Genomic DNA, 23056 nt, shown 5'->3' with positions numbered 1-23056 from the left:
AGCTAAGTCTATTCCTGTCTGTTTATATTTGCTTTTCCTGTTTTGTAACCTCTTTGTACTTTGTTCATGGTGACTTGTAAGCTATGGGGAAGGGGTGCCTAGATGCCTTTGTAATTCTTCATGTCATGCGCTCCTGGGCCATTTGGCCTCCCTTCCTCTCCTTGTATGTAATATCACTTTTTTTTCCCCTTTCTAGCAAGTACTTTCAAAAGAACTCTGTACATTTTAACATAAAAAAATAAATTATGTTGAGCCATTTTGGATGTCTGTCTTGCCTGTGGAATTTTTCTCCCTCCAAAGCATTTTCAAGTCTTCAGTGGGGTTTTTACACTTTAAAAAAAATACGGTTTTTGTTAGGTGCCAGGCACTGTTGTAAGCACTGGGGTAAAAAGAAGAAAATCAGGTTGAACTCAATTCCTGTCCCACGTGGGGCTCACAGTCTTAATCTCCATTTTACACATGAGTTAACAGGCATAGATAAGTGAGTTGCCCAAGATCACATGGTAGATCAGCTGCAGAGTCAGGATTAGAACCCGGGTCCTTCTGACTCCCAGTCCCATAATCTGTCCACTAGATCATGCTGCTTCAAGAAGCTTGCCCAGATTCAACTTTTATTCTGGTAAGAAGTGTTCAGAAAGGAAGCTGTGACATTGGTTTCAGATCCCCAGTCTTTATCCAACTATCAATCTGACTTGCTGCAGCACTAACAGTTATTTCTTAGAAATCGGGCATGATTTCATTGTGGAAACATTGGAGAAATATGTTTTTAGTCACTCTTCAGGAGATTCTTGTATTCAGTCCAAAGGGCAGATGTAGGCCTGGATGACAACCCTAATTCCTAATTCGGGATTTAGATTTAAGAGAAAGAAACCTTTGTTGTTAATCCAAAGTTTTCCATCCAGGTATCATCCAGCAACTTTACCCATGTGAGTTGAAAGCTGTCAAGTTCCTGCTACTCAGCTTTTCCCATTACCTGATATTATTGCTTGGGATGAATCATCGTGGTTGAAAAGTATAGTCCAGAAATAAAAAATCTGAAGCTTTTTAGCTTTCTAGCTCCTTAGATTGCCTAACGGGAACTATCAAATATCTTCCATAAAACAGCCCCTGGAAAATTGAATACAGTAAAGAAGCTTAGAAATCAGTCTGGGAGTATCAGAGACCTTTGGAAGTCCAATGGCTACACTTTTTCCAGCCCCTCCTGCCCTTCGGTGGCTGGGTTTCATCTAGAGAGTGTGTTACATGAATGCAATTTGCTTTTTCCTAGCCTGACCTGATTTCGAACAGCTGGAAGTCTAGAAAGAAAAAATAGGAAAAGAAAAATGTATATGCACTGTGGTTTTCTCTTTTACTAAATTTTTCCTTTCTTAATCTGAGCATAATGCCACTACCTACTCTTCTCATGTATACTATTGGATTTCCAATTGCATTACAAATTTCCTCTGGGATATATGTAATTCAGTGGACAGTTTTGAGTTCCCAATCTGCATTTTGTCCTGTGCTGGTGTTGCCTCACCATCCACTGCCTGACCGTTTCCTTGCTCAGTAGCAGCTGCATCTGATGTAGGGGAAAAACAATGAGGGGAACCTTAAAATCAGTTTTCCTCTTCATTAGGAAATCAGAGTCAGTGCACCTGTTTGGGATTACCTGTGCCATCCATGTGTAAAAACCATTAAGGAGTGACCTGAACCTTTGGCATTATGGGTGAGCCAGATTGCGTATACTCTCCTCGCTAGGCTGTACGCTAACTGTGGGCAGGGAATGTGCCTGTTTTAGTGTTGTGTTGTACCTCCCAAGCACTTAGTACAGTGCTGGGCACACAGTAAGTGTTCAGTAAATATGATTGATTGATTGACTATAACCTTGCTCCAGAAAACTTCCACCCAGAATGGTCAGCCCTGGGCACTTTAACTGTTCGGTTCAACCAGGGTCGAAGCCAGTGTTGGAAATGATTGAAACCATGGCACCAGCTTCAAGGGGAGAGGGAAATCCATTGTCCCCATGGTTTTGGCACCCCGGGGGCTAAACTGGCAGTTTTAGGCAGAGTGGGCAGCCAAACCCTGAAGCTGGAATTAGGCTGGGTTTTGAACAAAAATGCCATCTCCATTCTTTGCCCCTCCTGTTGGCAGGCCACAGTCACCAGTTGGCACCAGTGCATTTGGGGTTTCTCCCACCATTACTGTGTTCCAAGGCCAGACTAGGAGCTCTTTCTTATGCTCCCAATCCCAGATCTCACCTTAACCTTGTCCCCCAACAAGGAGGCAAGAGCGAGATAGATGTCAGATCTCAAAATGCCACTGCCTTGGTAAGCTGTCTTAATGCCACTTTTTAATAGTATTTCTTAATAATACTGATGGTATATGTTAAGCGCTTACTATGTGCACTGTTCTAAGAGCTGGGGTAGATACAAAGTAATCAGGTTGTCCCACGTGGGGCTCACAGTCTTAATTCCCATTTTACAGATGAGGTAACTGAGGCACAAAGAAGCCAAAGACTTGTCCAGAGTCACACAGCTGATCAGTGGCAGAGTCAGGATTAGAACCAATGACCTCTGACTCCCAAGCCTGTGCTCTTTCCACTATGCCACTCTGCTGCTCTGTATTCAGTAAGCGTTCACCATGTGTCAGGCACTGATTTAAACTCGGGGTTAGATGCAAACTAATCAGGTCAGACACCATCCCTGACCCACATAGGGCTCACAGTCTTAATCCCCATTTTACAGATGAGGTAACTGAGGCACAGAGAAGTTATGTGACTTGCCTAAGGCCAAACAGCAAACAAGTGGCAGAGCAGGGATTAGAACCCAGATTCTTCTGACTCCCAAGCCAGTGCTTTATCCACTAGGCCACATAGCTTCTCCACCCAGATCCAATGTCCTCTATTGCCGCGCCCACCCAAGCAACTGGTCCATCCCACGTCAGCTTCATAGCCACTGCAGCAGTCACGGTGACAGGAGCTTTTGAAATAGAGGCAGTGGCACCAGCAGAGGAAATCAAGCGTCAGGAAAAGTATGCACCCTCTTCCTCTCCCGTCGGTTCCTCTTCCCCCGTCCCCTCCCTTTCTTCTCTCTTTTCTCCTCTCTTCTCCTTAGGAGAAGCAGCGTGGCTCAGTGGAAAGAGCATGGGCTTTGGAGTCAGGGCTCATGAGTTCGAATCCCAGCTCTGCCACTTGTCGGCTGTGTGACTGTGGGCAAGTCACTTAACTTCTCTGTGCCTCAGTTCCCTCATCTGTAAAATGGGGATTAAGATTGTGAGCCCCACGTGGGACAACCTGATTCCCCTATGTCTACCCCAGCGCTTAGAACAGTGCTCGGCACATAGTAAGCGCTTAACAAATACCAACATTATTATTATTATTATTCTCCTCCTCTCCTTTTTTCTTTCTCCTCCTTCTCTCCTTCTTTTTCTTCTCCCGTCTCACTCTTCATCTCCATTTGCCTTTCCCTTCTCTCTCTCCTCTTTTATCCATTTTCCCCGCTCCTCAAGAGGGATGGAGTGGGATGGTTGGACAAAACTTTGCATGGCGCCAGGAGAACACTGCAGCTTTGGGTCCCTAGGGGTGGTCCATATGCCCTCCTAGGAGGGACCAGCACCTAGTGATGACATCAACAGGACCAAGGCAATTACTGGGAAGGATTGGGCAAAGTGGAGGAGAGAAGAAGCTAAAGACTCAGGTGCACACACCCAACCTCTGGGCCTCTTGGTCTCTGCCTCACCTACTTCTCCCTCTCCCTCTGCTTTTCCTTTGCTGAAACTGAAGGTTGAATGTTGACCTTGGGGTCCCTGAAGCAGCACTTGGAAAGCCTTCCACTGATACAAAAAATAAGTGAATGTTGCTAAGTTTTGGCCCAGTTTAAGTTAAAGGTTTAATGATACAAAAGGGTCAACTCATGGTTAAACCTGGATTTTTTTCTAAAATCACCACTCCCTAATTTTGATGGTTGATTTGTTTACTCTCTCCCAGCCAAGGGTGACTAAAGCTTGCCAGAAGTATTTTCTGTGCCTGGACTAAATACTTGACTATCTCTATTCTGTGGACAGGGATGCCTGTGCAGTGTGTCTGGATGGACTCACAAATTTGGGAAAAGTACATTGTTGCTTTGGGGAGGGAGTTGTGGCTTTCACCTTTCTTCTGCAGCTGGCTGAGCCTTGAGGCACATCCACAGAGGGGCAGGTCAGCACCCAACCCTCTCGGAAAGTCTCCTGTATCTTTTGTGGGTGCAGATCTTTGGGATGGACTAGCTGGAGATATTCAAGAGCACAGCAGCCCAAGGAGCCTGATTTTTTTTATGGTACTTAAGGGCTTACTATGTGCCAGGCACTGTTCAAAGCGCTGGGATGGATACAAGCAAATTGGGTTGGACACAGTGGGACGTGGGGCTTACAGCCTTAATCTCCATTTTACTAATGAGGCAACTGAGACAAAGAGAAGTGAAGCAACTTGCCCAAGGTCACACAGCAGACAAGTGGCAGAGCTGAGATTAGAACCCAGGTCCTTCCGACTCCCTGGCCAATGCTCTATCCACTAGGACATGCTGCTTCCCTGATACAGTCTTTACTTCAGGTCAAACATCTAAGTTTTCCGGATGTTTTCGAGTCTGGCCCAGGACAGGGAACAGTTCTAGAAGTCTTGGGGTCAACGGAGAGAAAAGAAACCCTCTCTCCCTAGTCACTCCCTCTCTGTCTCACTCCCTCCAAGCCCTGTCTCCCAAAACCCGTCAGTATCTCATTCCAAGTTCTCCCCTGCACGCAGTGGGCATTCAATCAATACTGTTTCCACAGCTCGAAAGGTTGAATCACTAGTTGGAACTCATTAGAGAAGCAGTATGGTCTAGTGGCAAGAACACGGGCTTGGGAGTCAGTGGTCGTGAGTTTTAATCCTACCTCTGCCCCTGATCAGCTGTGTGTCTTTGGGTAAGTCACTTAACTTCTCTGCCTCATTTACCTCATCAGTAAAATGGGGATTAAGACCGTGAGCCCCCCGTGGGACAACCTGATTACCTTGTATCTACCCCAGTGCTTAGAACAGTGCTTGCCACATAGTAAGAGCTTAACAAATGCCACAGTTATTATTATTATTATTAGGTAAGGTGGGAGGGAAAGAGCTGATTGCTTTAAAACTGGTGGTAAGGAGTTTCTGTTATTGTCCAGTTGGATGAGCAATCATTGGAGATTTTTAAGGAGTGGGGAGATATAAACTGAAAGATTTTTTCAGAAAAATGATCCAGCCTGCAGAGTGAAACACAGGCTGAAGAGAGGAGAGACGGGGGCAGGGAAGTCGGTGAGGAGGCTGATGCAGTAGTCAAGGCAGAATATGATATATGTTGGATCAGCATAATAGCCATTTGCATGGAGAAGAAAGGGTAGATTTTAGGTATGTTATGAAGGTTAAATCAAGAGGATTTAGTGACACTGAATATGTAAAGCAGCATGGCCTAGTGGCTTGAGCATGGGCCTGGAAGTCAGAAGAATCTGGGTTCTAATCCTGGTTCCAGCACTTATCTGCTGTGTGACCTTGGGAAAGTCACTTTACTTCTCTGTGCCTCAGTTCCTTCATCTGTAAAATGGGGACGGAAACTGTGAGCCCCATATGGGACATGGACTGAGTCCAAACTGATTAGCTTGTATCTACCCCAATGCTTGACATATAGTAAACGGTTAACAATACCGTTAAAAAAAAAAGTAGAGTGAATGAGAAAGATGAATTGAGGATAATGCCAAGGTTTATGGGCTTGTGAGATGGGGATGTTGGTGGTGATGTCTACAGTGATGGGAAAGTCAGGGGAAGACAGGGTTTTGGTAGGAAGATGAGGAGTTCTGTTTTGGACATGTCAAGTTTGAAGTGATGACAGGACATCCAAATAGATATATCCTGAAGTCAGGAGGAAATGCCAGACTGCAGAGAAAAAGAGAGGTCAGGCCTTGCAGAGGTAGATTTGAGAATCTTTTGTGTAGAAATGGTAGTTGAAACCGTGGGAACAAATGAGTTTTCCAGGGGAGTGGGTGTAGATGGAGAATAGAAAGGGACTCTGTACTGAGCCTTGAGGCACATCCACAGTTACAGAGTGGGAGGCAGAGGAGGAGCCTGTGAAAGAAACTGAGAAGCGGTCAGAGAGATAGGAGGAAAATCTGGTTTTCCTAGGAGAGGATGGCGTCAGTGAAGCCGAGGTTGAATAATGTTTCCAGGAGAAGGGGATGGTCGACGGTGTCAAAGGCAACCGGGAGGTCGAGAGGCATTAGACTGGAGTAGAAGCTGTCGGATGTGGTGAGAAGGAGGTCAGCGGAGACCTTAGAGAGGGCAATTTCCGTGGAGCGAAGGGGGCGGAAGCCAGATGGCAGAGGGGCTAAGAGAGGAAGTGGAGGCAGTGGGTGTAGATTGCTTGTTCAAGGAGGTTGCATTGGTTTTACTGTTGCAGAGTTAAATGCAGTGCAGCAGATAGCAACATCTCTAAATTTATAATATTCAAACTCTGAATCCAAGCATTCACACTACAACCCCCAAAAGGTGACAGCTCAACTGCCATCCACTGAAGAATGAAATGTCCTCCCATCAGGGGATATCAGTTGTAGTTTAGGCTATCAAATCTTTCAAAACACTAGATGGAGACAGAGGTTCAGGTATTTTTGCTTTATAGGCACAGTGCATAGTGAATAAAGAATTCTTGGAAGTGGAAGGTCTGTCCTTGCAGATATTACATGATTTTCCCTAAATATTTTCTCAGTACCAAAAAAGTATTTTTGAGAGGCATATTTTCAGTTCTGAAAATCTAGGCCATTAAATAAAGTCAGTCACTAACCTTCCACTTCATTCTAGGATGACTTGTTCATTTTAGCCAGCCATTTTTAGACTCTTCAAGCATGAAGTTGGACAAAGAGAAATTGGTTGTTCTGAGATAAAGGGCTCTTGGGAAAACGCTTGGGCATATAGATTCTTAGGACTGCCATGGATTCTATGAATATGTAGAACAGAGTGGATATTCAAGTTAATGTTGAAACATTTCAATCCAAGTCTTTGTTTTCTGTCATTGAAAATTTAAAAAAATTGGTGCTTTGAGCTGAAATTTCAAATGTGTTTTGTTTAATTGCATAATGGGAACTGTGAGTTCTAAGTTGTAAAAATATCCAGATTTTCCTGGAAGCTGAAATTCATGTTAGTAAATAGTTTTCTGGTTAATGAAGGTGATTTTTTTTTCATTGACTGAACTACGCTTTTTTTTTTTTTAACCTGGCTGTCTAGCTTTGTGGGACATCTGACAAAACATTTTCTTTTTTCCTGCCAGGTAAATAGTTACTATCAGTATAAGGATAAAATGAAAGCTAATACCTTAGAACACTGCTTCTTTATATCTAAGTTAATGGATTATTGTTTAGTAATTATGAATCTAGAACTAGATAAATTCCGAACTTAGTTCAAATGCTAAAATGGGACAGAGCTGAGAAGAGGCTGCAAGGGGGACAATGGCAGCTGAATGGGAACCAGGTATATCTGTGCTCAACTTTGAGGAAGAGCATGAGCAAACAGAAAGGGAAGCCAGAAAGGATGAGAGGCAGTGAAGAGGGGACCAAAGGGACAGAGCACAGAGGGAGAGGGATCCAATAAGATTGCAAGCTTTCTGAGCTGATTAGCTTGCATCTACCAGAGAATTTAGTACAGTGCCTGGAACATAGTATGTAAAAAAAAAAGGCAAGGAAAGGAAGAGACAGAAAGCACGACCAGCAGAGGGCTATAGAGAAAGAGACTGAGGAGTAGGAAGAGAATTAGAGGAAGAAAGGAAATAAATAGGATAAAGAAAGAGGAAAAGTTCAGCCTCTCTCCAACCTGGGCCAAGACCAAGGGCTTACACTAATTGAATCATAAATCTCAAAAAGATTTAATCTGGTCCAGTTCCCTACCTCCAGGCAAATGCCTGCTAAGACACACAGGACAGATGGTGGTTTTAAAAATAAAAGGAGAATGCCCTGAGTGGTAAGATTTCCCATGTTTCCCTGGTAGCCTGCTTCAGTGCTGAAATCCCTCTGCTGAAGTGTCATTCCCAACAATTGCCTCGACTTTTTTAAACTTTAAAATTTCTGAATCATGTACTTTTCAATTTTCTAGGGAAAACATATCAGAATCTTTAAGCTTGGGGAACAGTAATTCAAATAAAAGATAAGAAATGCTTGGCAGTGTAAAATATGAGTTTCGCGAGGTCAAATGTGAATCATTAGCTTTCCTAACATTCACATTTTAACAGGGTGCTAAACGTTGGGGTAATTCCAGGAAAATCAACTCAGACTAGGTTGCTGGCCCAAAAGGGATTTATAAATTCAAATGAGGGAGGACAGGCATAGGAAACAGTAGGACTTTAATCCAGCCACAATGAAAATATTAAAATTTTAAACATCAGCTATAAACTATGAAAGTTAGGCAGTCTTTGGAGACTGAAGTCTTTGGAGAGGACAGGCTTCAGCTACCTCACCCCTCCGGCACAGTCCTCGAAAGGAAATCACTGCATGAGGTGGAAAATGTCCTCCCACGAGAGGCTGCAGGAACAAGCCAACTTGCCACTGGTGGTGGCAGGGGCCCTGGCAGCCATCCTGACACTCCCAACTGCTCCAATTCCAATCAAAAGCCCAGCTCCAGGAATAGAGGAAGCAGAGAACCGTGGGCTCCTCATCGGCTTCTCCAGCTTCCCAGAACCCAGAGCTTGGGAAGTACAGGCTGTTGGAGGGACACGTTCCCTGCCCCAAAGGAGCTTACACAGCACTGGGATAATCGAACATAAAAGTATTTACAACACTGTCGAAAGGGACAGGGACGGTGTCCAACCTAATTAACTTGTATCTACCCCAGCGCTTAGAGCAGTGTTTGCCACATAGTAAGGGTTTAACAAATACCATTTAAAAAATAAGGAACAGCAAGAACCGCTCAATCACTCGTCTCACCCCGAACCACTGAAGCCTGCTGGATTTGAGTCTCTTCCCTTTTCCGGCTCCACCGCTTGTCTGCTGTGTGACCTTGGGCAAGTCACTTCACTTCTCTGTGCCTCAGTTACCTCATCTGATAAATGGGGATTAAGACTGTGAGCCCCACGTGGCATGACCTGATTACCTTCTATCACAACCTGATCACCTTGTATCTACCCCAGTGCTTAGGACAGTGCTTGACACATAGTAAGTGCTTAACAAATACCCCTATTATTATTATTATTATTGTGAGCCCTTTTGAAGGCCAGGGACACTGCCCAATTTTCACCTATGCATTTCTTTTTACAACTCTTAGAACAGTTCTCTGCACAAAGTGAGCACTTAATAAATAAAGTTACTAGTACTATGACTGCAGCTTTCCCTATCGCTCAATCTGTGATATTTATTGAGTGATTACTATGTGCAGAACACTGTCCTAGGTATTTGGGAGAGTAGAATGTAATAGAATTGTTGGACATGATCCTTGCAGCGTGAACCAGTGGAAAGAGCAAGAGCCTGGAGTCAGAGGACCTGGGTTCTAGTCCTGGCTCTGCCACTTGTCTACTCTGTGACCTTGGGCAAGTCACTTCACTTCTGTGGGCCTCAGTTACCTCATCTGTAAAATGGGGATTAAGACCATGAGCCCCATGTGGGACATGGACCGTGTCCAACCTGATGATCTTGTATCTGTCCCAGTGCTGAACAAATACCATACAAAAGTTGGGAGATATGTTCCCTGCCCACAACGAGCTCACAGTCCCTATGTGATAAAAATGGGTAAAGCAGGCCTCTGCCCCTGCTCCATGAAGGTGGGGGCAAAGGGGTTCAATCCTGTGAGTCAGATGGAGGCCAGGAGATTGTCTCTGGCCTGAGAATGGCTCCTGAAGTCATGTTGGTATGAAGGACTCAGACAGACAGCATAGACCCCGGCTTCTGCCTCTTTTCTGCTTCTGTGGGGTGAGGTTTCATCTAACAGTGTGGGCTGTTAGTAAAAATGCAGACAAGACAGGAGACAGGAAGATGGACTGGCAGGTAATGATAATAATGTTAATAATAAAAATAATAGTACTTGCTAAGCACTTACTACGTGCCAAGCACTGTTTTACATGCTGGGGTAGATACAAGTTAATCAGGTTGGACACAATTCCTGTCCCATATGGGGCTAACACTCTTAATCCTCATTTTACAGCTGAGGTAACTGAGACCCAAAGAAGTGAAGTGACTTGCCCGAGGTTGCACAGCAGACTTGTGGCAGAGACAGGATTAGAACCCAGGTCCTTCTGACTCCCAGGCCCTTGCTGTATCCGATAAGCCATGCTCTTTCTCAGCTTTTGGAGAAGAGCTTTGTTGAGGTTTAGCTTCTGGACTGGTCTGGGCTGGGCAGGCTGGGGGTCCACTCTAGGCAATTTTGGAATATGCAGTCCTGAGAACTGATGGAAGCCAGGTCAAATGGAGGCAGTTCCCAGGGTCTACCAGATACCCAGACTCTTTCAATCAGTCAGATGAATGATATTTATTGAGCACTTACTACGTAAAGAGCAATGTTCTAAGCGCTTGGGTGAGTGCAATACAAGAGAATTGGCAGTCATATTCCCTGCCCTTATTGAACTTACAGTCTAGAGTGGGTGTTGAAGCATCAGGGCTTCCTGGGGTATGGAGAGAGCATGGCTGAGTCCTTTTTGGACTGCAGCAGACTCCTGGATCCATCCTAGTGCCAGCCTAGCCCTAGGGTTGCTTGGGGATTGAGTCAACACCTGAAGGCTGTAGAGCTCTGTACTCCCAGGAAGGAGGGAAGGAGGGAAGGAGGGAAGGCACTAGTCACCAAAATGTCAGCCCACAAAGCAGAGGAACCATGAGGCCAGGTTTCATTCTCCTTAGCATCTTACTAGGCAATTCCACTGAATCGGAGCTCTGAAATTGTAGAGCGATGGGAAGACTTTGAAGTCTCTCTAGAAGAAAGCCTCAGGGTAAGAAAATGAAGCCTATGAGGAGAGATCAAAAGAGCTGGGGATATTCAGCTGGGAGATGAGCGGGCTGACTCAAGGAGAATTACTCAGTAGGTTAACCTCCATCTTCTCTTCATCACAAAGACTTCAGGACCAGGAACTTGAAAAGAAATTGATCAGAGTCATAGTGGTTTGTACAGTGCCTTGCACAGTGCCTTACCCAGGGCCATACACTCTCACTCGTCCCAGCCAGTGGTGTTCCACTTGGGCGGTTCCACTCCACTGATAAAGTCTATTGGTGGGGGTCAGTCAGTCAGTCGTATTTGTTGAGTACTTACAGTGGGCAGAGCACTGTATTTAGCACTTGGGAGAGTACAATATAACAATATAACAGAAACATTACAGTCTAGAGGACTGGGGATGCAGCATGATGTGAAGTGAATGCAAAAATTTTACATACAAAGCCAATCTATGGCCATTTAATCCCCTCCCAGTACCAATACAGTGCCATAGGCCAGCAGGCAGTAGCCAGGGTAGCCCGCTGCAGTCTTCACCTACCATGTTAACCAGAATTTTTCAGGATTACCGCTGAGCCTGACCCCCATACGAGATGGCCATTCCTGGTTCCTCACCTGAAACCTTTCTCACTGCTGGCAGAGTCATAGCAAGCATTCCCCTGACTTCGGGCTTCTTTGCCCTTTCCCACAGCAGTGAGGTCAGTGTCAGACTTTGTTCTAAGAATAGACCAAGGAGAAATTGCATGAAACTGCACTGGTAGAGAAAGGGTGAATTTAAAATAATGGATACAGAAGAATTTCTTGATTAGTGGAAGTTGTTAAACACTAGAGGAGAAGGAAGCTGCTGGACCTTCCTTCTAAGGAGCCTCACAATAGGTGAGAGATAGACCCCTTTATCTGGAATTGTTTAGGTCCAGCCCTCACCAGGGGCTGGGAATAGGTCAGGGTGTCAATTCATCAATCAATCAATAGGATTTATTGACCACTTAATATGTGCAGAGCACTGTACTAACTTTGGAAAAATGGGTAGACACAATCCCTATCCACAAGAAGTTTATAGTCTAGAGGGGGAGACTGACATTAAAATAAATTTTGGCTAGGGGAAATAGAAGAGTGTGATATGAGTGTTATAGAGCTGGGGTGAATATCAAAGTGTTTTAGGGGGACACAGTTAAGTGCATGGGTAAGGGAAATGAGGGCTCAGCCAAGGAAGGCCTTTTGGAGGAGATGTGGTTTTTAGGGCCTCCCCTAGCTTGGTTGATTGTGGGGTTCTGCTAGCTGGAAACGTAACATTGATCATCAAAAGCTGTCTAGGCAGCAGTGCAACAAACTGATTTTTTAAAAATGATAGTTGTTAAGCACTTATTCTGTGTCCAGGACTGTTCTAAGCTCTGGGGTAAGTACAAGTTAAGGTAGGGCACACCCCCTGCCCCACACGGGGCTCACAGCCTAAGTAGAAGGGTGAACAGGTATTGAATCTCCATTTTGCAGTTGAAGAAAGTGAGGTGCAGAGAAATGAAGTGACTTGCCCAAGATCACACAACAAGCAAAAGGTAGAACTGGGTTTAGAACCCAGGTCTCCTGACTCTCAGATTTGCTAGGCTAGTGTTTTATCCACTAAGCCATGCTGCTTCCCTGATTGACAGGCCTCTAAGAGGAAATATCAACACATAGGCAGAGGAGGGAATTAACTATTAACAGAGCAAATCAAATATGAACAGCAAAAATGTGAGTGTCTTACAGAATTTTAGCTGTTGACCTGCTTTTGAGATCTTTCTCTTTTGGCTCTGAAATACATAGAGACAGTATTGAGTTGCTTTCAGTACAGCCATGGAAGTTTTTGCTAGTAAAACAGTGAAAAGCAGGATGGCCTAATGAATAGAGTGTGGGCCTGGAAATCAGAGAATTTGGGTTCTAATCCCTCCTCTGCCACTTGCCAGTTGTGGGACCCTAGACAGGTCACTTAAATTCTCTATATTTGAATTCCCTCATCAGTAAAATGGGGCTGAACCCTCTCAGGGTCACACCTAGACACCCAGTATTCTACCAGTGTCGACTAAGGGAGGGAGAGTCAGGCAGAGACATATCCATTCCATTCCTAGCTTGGGCAGTGGCTAGCGAGTGAAAGGCCATCTGCTACAAGTCAAAACTCACCTGTGCTGGGCAGCAGCGGCATGGGAGAGAATCAAGGGTGAAGACTCAAGTTTACTGCACGGAAGGAGGCAATGTTAAACCACTTCCGTATTTTTTACCAAGAAAACTCTATGGACACACTACCAGAGTGATGGCAGATGGAGGTGGGGCATTCTAGGAGAGAAGTGTCCATGATGTTGCTAAGGGTCAAAGATGACTGGATGGCATAAGACATGACAAAATGGAGATGAGATATCCTTGTTCTCCCTCTGTCTTAGACTATCAGCTGCATGTAAAACAGAGACCGTATCCCACCTGATTGTTTTGTATCTTCTATTATTGTACCTCTGTTATATTGTGCTCTTCAAGCACTAATGCAGTGCTCTGCACACAGTAAGTGCTCAGTAAATATAATTGACTAACTGACTGAGTCTTAGAACAGCGTGGGGGCACGTAGTAAGTGCTTAACAGGTACCATTTCATTATTATTACCATCTGAATCATTTGGCCACAGACCCAAGGGGCTCATGTCAGCTTAGCTGTAGCGCAGAAACTTTCCTTCAGCAGAGTGGGAGGTAAGCTTTGAAACAACTAATTGTGAAGTAGAACAATCTTGAAGGTTGCTGGTAGGGCTCACATCTAATTAGAGAGGCAATTATGGAAAAAAATGAAAAAGGAATGGAACTATCTTAATTAGATCCTCTTCTCTCAAAGCAATAGCCTTTTGCCAATGTTCTGCAGCAAGAATGACTGGGAAGCTTACTTATAGAGGAGGAGGAAACAGCCTAGAGCAGCTAAGTTATGGCCTTCTTAATACCTCTCCCAGGACATTTGGAGTTAAAAAGCAACTGGTAATTGTTGTCTCTCTCTAAAGTACCTAAGGACAAAGAACTACAGATAGGCATTCTGACACCTGGAGCAACCAGTAATGATTATTAAGTACTGTGTGAATAAAAGGAGCTTCTAAAATAATAAATTGAGGAAATTTTCTCCTTCTCTAGACTGTAAACCTCTTTGCCCAGTGAATATATCTACCAACTCTGTTATATTGCACTCTCCCAAGTGCTTAATACAGTGCTCTGCACAAAGTAAGGTCTCAGTAAATACAATTAATTGATTTGCAATTTCTCTAAATGCCCTCATTCCCTTCTCTCCCACCCCTCAAACCAAAAAATTTGGCTGTTTCTTATCTCTGTGGGTATTTTTTTTTCTTTTTTTTTTATGGTATTTGCTAAGTGCTTTACTATGTACCAGGCACTGTACTAAATGCTGGGGCAGATACAAGCTAATCAGCTTGGTCACAGTTCATGTTCATAATTCCCATTTTACAGATGAGGGAACTGAGGTACAAAGTAGTTAAGGAACTTGCCCAATGTCACACATAGCAGACAAGTGGCAGATCTGGGATTAGAACCCAGGTTCTTCTGACTCTCAGGCTCGTGCTCTATCCACTCGGCCACTCTGCTTCTTGGTTGGAGGCCTCTTCCTGGGAAACCCGTTTTTCACCTTTGATCCTCCACAGTCATTGTTCTCTGAGACCTCGTTTTTCTCGCCCCTACTTTCTGTAGGGACTCCCTCCCTACCGCTTTCTCCTTTCACCCTCACCTTTAAGTCTCTCTCCAAGTTCTGCCCCACCTATTAGTTTTGCCCTTATTTCATCCACCTCCTCCACTAGTTTCTCTTCCCTTTGCCCTTTTGGTCTTCAGCAAAATATTCATCCTATCTCTAGGAAGTGCTTCTTTTCAACCTGCAATTTCCCATATACCTTCTTGTGATCTGTTCAGTGATTATGCTTTTCCCACATCTTACATTTGCTTAGTCTGAATTTGACTGTATTTGGGTTCCACCATCAGGTCATAGAGATCATGGAAAGGATTCAGGAGAGAATCACAAAATGAGCTAAAACGTTTGGAAAACTCAATCCACGAAGAAAGCTTGGATACCCAGATTATTTAATTCAAAGGTGAGAAAGCTGAGAAGAGATGGTGGTCTTCAAAATGCAGGAAGGAGATCAGCTGTGTTCACCCTCCACAGAGGACAGACCGGGAAGGAAAGAGCTTTGAGCTACACTCTGAGGAGACTGAATAAGAGCTAAATAAGGTTGTCTTGAGGCTTGAAAAATAGTTGCCAATTTCTCTCTTTGAGTGGCTTTAAAAGGAAAGGGACTTACTCTTCAATATCAGGGCATTAAGAGATGTGACCTGCCAGAAGGCAGAGGGTTGGGCAAGATATTGACTCTAAGTCCCTGCTGTCTTTCAGACTTTAGATTTTGCTGTGGGGACCTTGTCTTTCATATATTTGGTAGAAGTATATTTAAGCCACATTTCATATATACATTAAGTGTTTTTGTTCTCTTTTAATCCCCATAGCCCTGACATAATCCCCACTTGGTGGTAATAATAATAATATTTATTAAATGCTTACTATATGCTAAGCACTGTACTAAATGATGGAGTAGATAAAAGACCATCATGTGGGGCTTACAGTATAAGCACTGTAAGTGCTCAATAAATGCAACTGACTGCTGCTGAAGGCAGAGAATAGTGTAAAAGTTACGGCAAGAAGACACCAGAGACGTATTCTGCTCTGACCTTTCCTGTCAGGTTGACAGGGGGCCAGAAACTCTTCTAAATGCTGGAGTGGATACAAGCAAATCGGGTTGAACACAGTCCCTGTCCTGTGAAGGGCTCACAGTCTCAATCCCCATTTTACAGATGAGGTAACTGAACCCCAGAGAAGTGAAGTGACTTGCCCAAAGTCACACAGCTAAGTGGCAGATTAGGATTAGAACCCACAACCTCTGACTCCCAAGCTTGTGCTCTTTCCACTAAACCACGCTGCTCCTAGGACACAGGAGGGCAGACTAAAGGGCTACCAGAGTTCCCAATGCAGAAACAGCATAAGCAGTATTGCCTAATGGAAGGAACATGGGCCTGGGAGTTAGAAGGACCTGAATTCTTATCCCAGCTCTGCTGATTGCCTGCTGTGTGACTTTGCACAAGTCACTTACTTCTCTGGGCCTCAGTTACCTCATCTGTAAAATGGGGATTAAGACTGTGAGCCTTATGTGGGACAGGGACTATGTCCAACCTGATTTTCTCTGTCTACCCCAGCGCTTAGTACAGTGCCTGACACATAGAAAGGGCTTGGTAAATACCATAAGTAAATAAATGGTAAGGGGACAGCAAGTGATTTGAGGAAAATAACACTAGTTAGAAAATCTACTAATATCCTGAGCAGAGGCATGCAATGAATGATGACAAATATTATTTCTCAGCAGCTAACAGACAAATAAATAGAGTCAGGCCAAGCAGCCTGAAGACCCTGGCAGAGAAACAGATGGGAGAAGATTTTGAGATCTTGGGGATCTTTAAATTATATATTATAAATGACATCCACGTTAATGTCTGTCTCCTCCTCTAGATGGTAAGCTCTTTATGGGCAGGGAACATCTTTGCTAATTCTGTTTTATTGTACTCTCCCAAGCCCTTAGTGCAATGTTCTGCACATAGTAAGCCCTCTATCAGTACGGTTCAATGATTGATTGATCTGGGAATCCTGATGCACCATGTTTTCTCTAGGTAAAAAGTCATGCCACCAGGGGCTTCTTGGAATGATAGTGGAACATATCAACCTCCACCCCAGGGATAGCTGACAGTGCTGAGGCTCCTCATTTTGAGCCCTTTTCCCTATGGAAAGTGAGCTGAGCGAGGGAAGAGTGGGATGGAATGTGAGGAAGGAGCAACTGGGGAAACATAATAATATTAATAATAATAATAATAATTTTAATTGTGGTATTAAAGCACTTACTGCCGAGCATGGTACTAAGCCTCGGGGTAGGAACAAGATATCATTTCGGATGCAATCCTTGTCCCATGCGGGGCTCATGGTCTACAGGAAAGGGAAAACAACTATTTTGACCCCAATTTACAGATGATGAAACTGAGGCTCAGAGAAGTGAAGTGACTTGCCCACGGTCACATAGCAGGTAATGGCAGAACCAGGATGAGACCCCAAGTCCCCTGACACCCAGGCCCCTCTTCTTTCCACTAGGTCATGCTGCATATACTGGAGGTATCCAGAGCCTCCTGGTGGGTGAGGCTTTGGGAGGAGAGGCATGTCCTATTGAAAAAAGCATGGACCTGGGAGTCAAAAAACTTGAATTCTAATCCTGGCTCTGTCACCTTTCTGCTGTGACCTTGGGCAAGTCACTTAACTCTTCTGTGCCTCAGTACCTCATCTGTAAAATGAGGATTAAGACTGTGAGCCCAACGTGGGGCATGGACTGTGTCCAACCTGATTAGCTTGTATCTACCCCAGTGCTTTGTACAGTGTCTGGCACATAGTAAGTGCTTAACAAATACTGCTTTTAAAAAAGGAGGAATACACTTCCCGGGGATACTCTCGGCTGCTCTTGCTGCTGGAGATGGCTCTACCAGCCCAGGCAGAGGAGTCTGTGGCCTGTTCCCAATAGTCTCCAGGGGAAGAGCTCCTTCTTCCCACTTCAGCAGGGTATTCTAGGACCTCTTAATTAACGTAAATGCTCATTTAGTTCTACCTGATGAGTATTTACCAAGAACGTGGCCCTCCACTCATCACCCCCACCTCCCTGTCATCGACTCTTCTCCCTTTCATGTCCCTCCCTCAGTTAGCACCGATACTTTCTGGGCTACTTCCCAAGAAACAATCACCAAGAAAATAGATGGAAGTAGTTGGCAAAAATGACAGGGCAAGCACTGCCCACATTGCCCATTATGTAGACCCATGTTTGGGCTTCTGAAACAGTTGCATATTATTATTATTTGTTGTTTTTGTGGTTATACCCCAGATCGATTTAATTTTTGATCGTAACAAAGCAGGCAGTAGCCAAACACGTTGTAGCTGTGAAATCCTTAGACCTTAAGAAGCCAAATGACCCAAAATCCCCTTTTTCTGGCACATGAATGACTAAACCATCCATGTCGGATGACTGTGTATTCAGTTCTTTTCTTAAAGCTCTCAAGATGGAGAGTTCCTTTTCGGCTTGGTTTCTGATCCCAAGAGTCAAAAGGTAACTCCAAATGCCTTTGCTGTATGTCATGACGTATTGATTGTATGATAGACTATGATAAGCTCCACCATTATGGTGATTAACTTGTATCAGTAATATTCACCAATTACATGAATATAATCATAATGATGAATCATTGCAGTATTCATGAAGTGCTTAGGATGTGCCAGGCACTTTACTAAGAGTTGGGGTATTTGGGTTGGACACAGTCCCTGTCCCACATAGGGCTCACAATCTTAATCCCCATTGTCCAGATGTGGTAACTGAGGCCCAGAGAAGTGAAGTGACTTGTCCAAGGTCACACAGCAGACATTTGGCAGAGCTGGCATTAGAACCCAGGTCCTTCTGACTTGCGCTCTATCCACCGAGCTACAAATACTAATTGATAGCAATAATGTGGGATGAAGTGCCCAGAATCCTGAAGAAATGTCTCACCATCTCTAAGATAAAAGCAAGAAAGCTATCTGAAAAATACGATGGCATCCTAATTGTTTTCTTTTTCTGGCCAAAACCCGAAGCCGGAGTTGTCTTGAATCAGCCACTGTGGATCACTAACCGAGGGCTCCGGGAATTGCAACTTAGCTTCCCACCACAGAGGGGCACAGCAGACGTTTTTGCTGTACAACCAGATACAGTAGAAATGCAAGAAACAGAATCAAGACCTTTAAGGCAGTGTTCGCAGATCGTACAGAAGCCTAATTAGATGGTAAGTTCCTTGAGGGCAAGGAACATGTTTTTTCCTTCCATTAAACTCTCCTAGGAGTTTAGTACATTGTTTTGCACACAGCTTGCGCTCGATAAATAGCATCGATTGATTGGTCACAGTCAGCATACTTAGACCCTGGCAACGGCTAAAAAAGTGTTTGTGCGCCCCCCCCCCCCCCCAATTCATCACATTTTTAAGATTATTCCCAGATTATATGGCTGGCCATATCGGAATTGAAGGGAACTTGTCTGATCCTGTCATCAGCCTCAATAAAGCAGGGTCGTATCCTAGCTCCAGCCTGGTCCAACTATTTTCCACAGCCATGCTCAATTACCCAACAAGGAATCTGGAAGTCGGTGTCAGAGTGTAATTCTAACCCTCTGGGAACATCTTTCAATTTAACAGATGATGCGTATCCTTGAAAATCCTTGAATCGGTTATGAATCAATACATTCTTATGTCTGTGCTCTGGAAGTACACACCCAAGGAGACATGCAGACATGTCAACTTTTCAGAATGACAATTAGCCTGAAGAAGACCAGCCTGCTCTACATAGACAAAAAAATCTCCCTCTGTGACACAGCTGGATGGAATTCTGCTAAATCACACAGCACCCGGTGGTGCAATGACACAAGAGGAGGTCAACAAAGGACACAAGAAGGCTAGTGTGGCCATAGAGTGACTGGCAGAGTGGCATCAATAAGATAGACAACTGCAGACTATTCTGTAGCTTTACAGAGGACTGGACCTATCACAGAAAATATATCCAACTCCTACTGCTGTCTACCTGCCAAACTTATCAAACAACAAGATGGATCACAAACAGTGAGGCCCTGGATCTCCACCAGACCTCTGACATACAAGTGTGGTCTGTGGCAGGCAGAGCACGGGAAGAAAATCGATGGCAGCAAGACCCTGAAGCAGCTGCAGGAGGGGCACAGATGGGGTGGGCAGAAGAGACATTTTAAGGACATAATGAAGCAAACCTCATATACTGTGATTTTAATTACAGACGGCGAGGCAGACATAGAACAGTGTGGCTAAGAGCCATTAGAAAGAGGGTGACTCTCAGAGTAGAGCCCTACGGAGATGAATCCACAAAAGAAGCAATTAAAGCAATACTAGTAGTGTGGGAAGCAGTACTTCCCAGTGGAAAGAGCCCTGGCATCAGCCTGCTGTGTGACCTTGGATAAGTCACTTAACTTCTCCATGCCTCGGTGTCCCCATCTGTAGAATGGGGATTCAATGCCAGTTCTCCCTCTTACTTAAACTGCAAGCCCAGTGAGGGACAGGGACTGTCCAGTTGGACTATCTTGTATCTAGCCCAGCACTTATGACAGTACTTGGGACATAGTAAGTGCTTAACAGATTTCATTACTATCATTATTATTATTATTGTTAGGGGCCACAGACCACAAGGGCCAAGCTTTGGAAGCACAAAATGTGGAGAAGATTGTTAGTCTTAAATCTTATGTCACCCTAGCACGTGCAGAACCCCCAAAGAACAACTTCAGATGTCCGCTTGTATGTATGTATGAAGGGATGTAGGAACAGCTTTATGCATGTATATGGGGACAGTTACAGTACAAAACATACAATCAGACCTCGACTTTGCTGGAATATTGTCTTTGGCCTGCCACCGAAGGCTGCTGCATTTCTCTAATCCAGGTGTTGAGTGCCACTATCTCTTGCCTCCAAACAGTTCCGACTCCACTCCCTTCCATAGAATCGACGAATCAGTTGTATTTATTGAGGGCTTACTATATGCAGAGCACCATACTAAGAGCTTGGGAGAGTACAATACAACAGAATTAGCAGACCCGTTCCCTGCCCATTAGAAGTTCACGGTCTAGAAAGGGATGTTGGCGATTGATCCGCTGCACCAAGTTCCTTAGGTTGTTTTCTGCTCAACATACTCCTTCCTGTGTCAGGATGACTCCAAGGTCAGTCCCTCTCTCACCCTTCCCCCGGGTTCTCAAATCCTAAATTTGGTGCACAAGCCCGACTTACCCTATGGCTGACCAATAGGAGAGGAGTGGGGTATACTCCTTTGGGATCTGGCTGGTAGCTGGGATTGCGAATAGACGAGGCAGTGGTAGGCTGGGCTGGTTAGTGGATTAATGGGACCATATCCACCTTGTACTCTCCCAAATATTTCGTACGGTGTTGTGCACACCGTAAGTGCTCAATAAATGCAATCGATGGACTGATGTATTCGCACTGGCTGAGGGACAGACAAGCATCTCAGGAGGGCATGTCCACCGGCCCAGGCTCCCGTAAAAGGGAGAAATGAAACGAGTTGAACATTATCCTGGGCCGGTTCCTACCTCTAATTGATAACGAATAAGCCAAGGCAAAGCCCCACAGAACAGGAGAGGGGCTAAACGAGGCAGAAGGCAAAGAATCCTGCAAGTCGTTTGATTCCCGCAGTCGTAGGGAGAAGATTTCACCCCCCCCCCCCAACCTCCCCCCTCCGTGGACTGTGACCTGACCGTGGGGTAAGGAGGCCGAGGTGCTGCAGTTTGCTTTTCTTCAGATAAGCAGCGTGGCGTAGTGGAAGGAGGCAGGGCTTGGGAGTCAAAGGTCTTGAGTTCTAATCCCGGCTCCGCCACTTGTCCCCTGTGTGACTTTGGGCAAGTCACTTCACTTCTCTGTGCTTCAGTTCCCTCATCTGTAAATTGGGGGTTAAGACTGTGAGCCCCAGGTGGGACAACCTGGTAGCCTTGTATCTACTCCAGCGCTTAGAACAGCGCTTGACACATAGGAAGAGCTTAACAAATACCATCATTACTAATAGTAATAATAATAATAAAACACCGTGCGGCCAGAAGGCCCAAACGGATGAGCCCATGGCTTCGATCTCGGGTTGACACCTTCCGGGCCGTGCCAGCGTCTCCCTCCCCCTCGGAGGGACCGAGCTTGCCAATGCCCCCGCTGCCACCTGGTCCTTTGCTCCAGCTCGGGGCGTGCCCCCCGCCAGTGCCCCGTCCGTCCCTCCGAGCCGGGCAAGCGCTCGGTGACCCTTGGCCCTTGGTGCCCGGGAGAGCTGACGGCCGGAGAGGGAGGCTAGAGGCGGTCGGGCCGGGGGGCCACGGCGACGGGCTGGTGGTAAACGCGCCCGCATCAGCAGCAATGCAGTGGGAGAGCCGCTGCCTGCCTGTCTGCAGGTTAGTCCTCGCAGTGCATTGGCACGGCGAGGGGGGCAGCGGAGCTTCAGCCGGGCGCCTCCCCCAGCTCCTCCTGCCTTAAAATCGGCGGGGGGCATCCCCTCCCCACCCCGGGATTTAGGGGAGGCAGCCTGGATCCCTGTCCAGGGAGGAGGAGGAGGAGGAGGAGGAGGGAGCCGGGCGCAGGTCTGGCATGGTGCCCGCTCCCCCCCTGGCTCCTGGCGCGTCCCCGGGCACCGACCGGCCGCTTGGCATCCCTCTTTCTGCCCAAAGGACCGGCGGCCGGGCGCCCTCCGGCTAGGTGAGGAGGCCGTCCCGGGAGAGGGAGGGAGGGTCCCGGAAAGGACCGGACGGCCGACGGACACAGGGGCCGGGACGGGGGTGGGGAAGGGGCCCCGGGGTCCGGGCCGGGGAGGCTGGGGGCGGCCGGGAGGGCGGAGAGGGCCGAGGGGGGCGCAGGGCCCGTGACCCGCCATGGCTCAAGCCGCCAAACAGCTGAAGAAGATTAAGGACATTGAGGCCCAGGCCCTCCAGGAGCAAAAGGAAAAAGAAGAATCCAACAGAAAGAGGAGAAACCGCTCCCGGGACCGAAAGAAAAAGGTAAGAGCCCGGGCCCGGGGCAGGGGGAGAGGGCTGGGAATTTTGGAGGGAGGCAGCGGGAGAGGGAGGAGGGATGGAGGGGGGAGAGGGATGGAGCGAGGGAGAGGGAAGGATGGAGGGAGAGTGCGGGTGCCCGGGGAGGGGGGGAGGGGGGCGGGGGGGAGGAGTTGGAGACCAGGGAAGGGGGATCGGGAGAGCTGGGGGATCGGGAGAGCTCGGGGACCGGAGGGGCAGGGAAGGAGGGGGTCGGAGCCGGGATGCAGGGGACGCGGGGATGTGTGCATGGATGGATGGATGGATGGATGGATGGATGGATGGATGGATGGATGGATGGATGGGGGACGGAGGGGGGGATGGATGGGGGGATGGATGGATGGATGGATGGATGGATGCATGGATGGATGCATGCATGAATGGATGCATGCATGCATGCATGCAGGCATGCATGGTTGGATGGATGCATGCATAGATGGATGGGGGGTTGGTTGGAT

General features: G+C 46.2%; 1 protein-coding gene across 4 annotated transcripts in view; it reads left to right on the top strand.

Moving 5' to 3' along the window:
* The first annotated feature begins 22398 nt into the window (after positions 1 to 22398).
* ANK1 (ankyrin 1) overlaps positions 22399 to 23056 on the top strand; it is a 214361-nt gene continuing 213703 nt past the window's right edge. For all 4 annotated transcript variants that reach the window (XM_029064844.1, XM_029064843.1, XM_029064842.1 and 1 more), the window contains exon 1: positions 22399 to 22565. In XM_029064844.1, the coding sequence (XP_028920677.1) occupies positions 22440 to 22565 (126 nt within the window). In that variant the 5' untranslated portion in view covers positions 22399 to 22439. The remainder of the gene's footprint in view (positions 22566 to 23056) is intronic.

The sequence above is a fragment of the Ornithorhynchus anatinus genome, chromosome 5 (genome assembly GCF_004115215.2).
Source record: "Ornithorhynchus anatinus isolate Pmale09 chromosome 5, mOrnAna1.pri.v4, whole genome shotgun sequence".
Lineage (NCBI taxonomy): Eukaryota > Metazoa > Chordata > Mammalia > Monotremata > Ornithorhynchidae > Ornithorhynchus > Ornithorhynchus anatinus.
The sequence above is the reverse complement of the archived record's forward strand: the minus strand, read 5'-3'. Positions and strand labels throughout refer to the sequence as shown.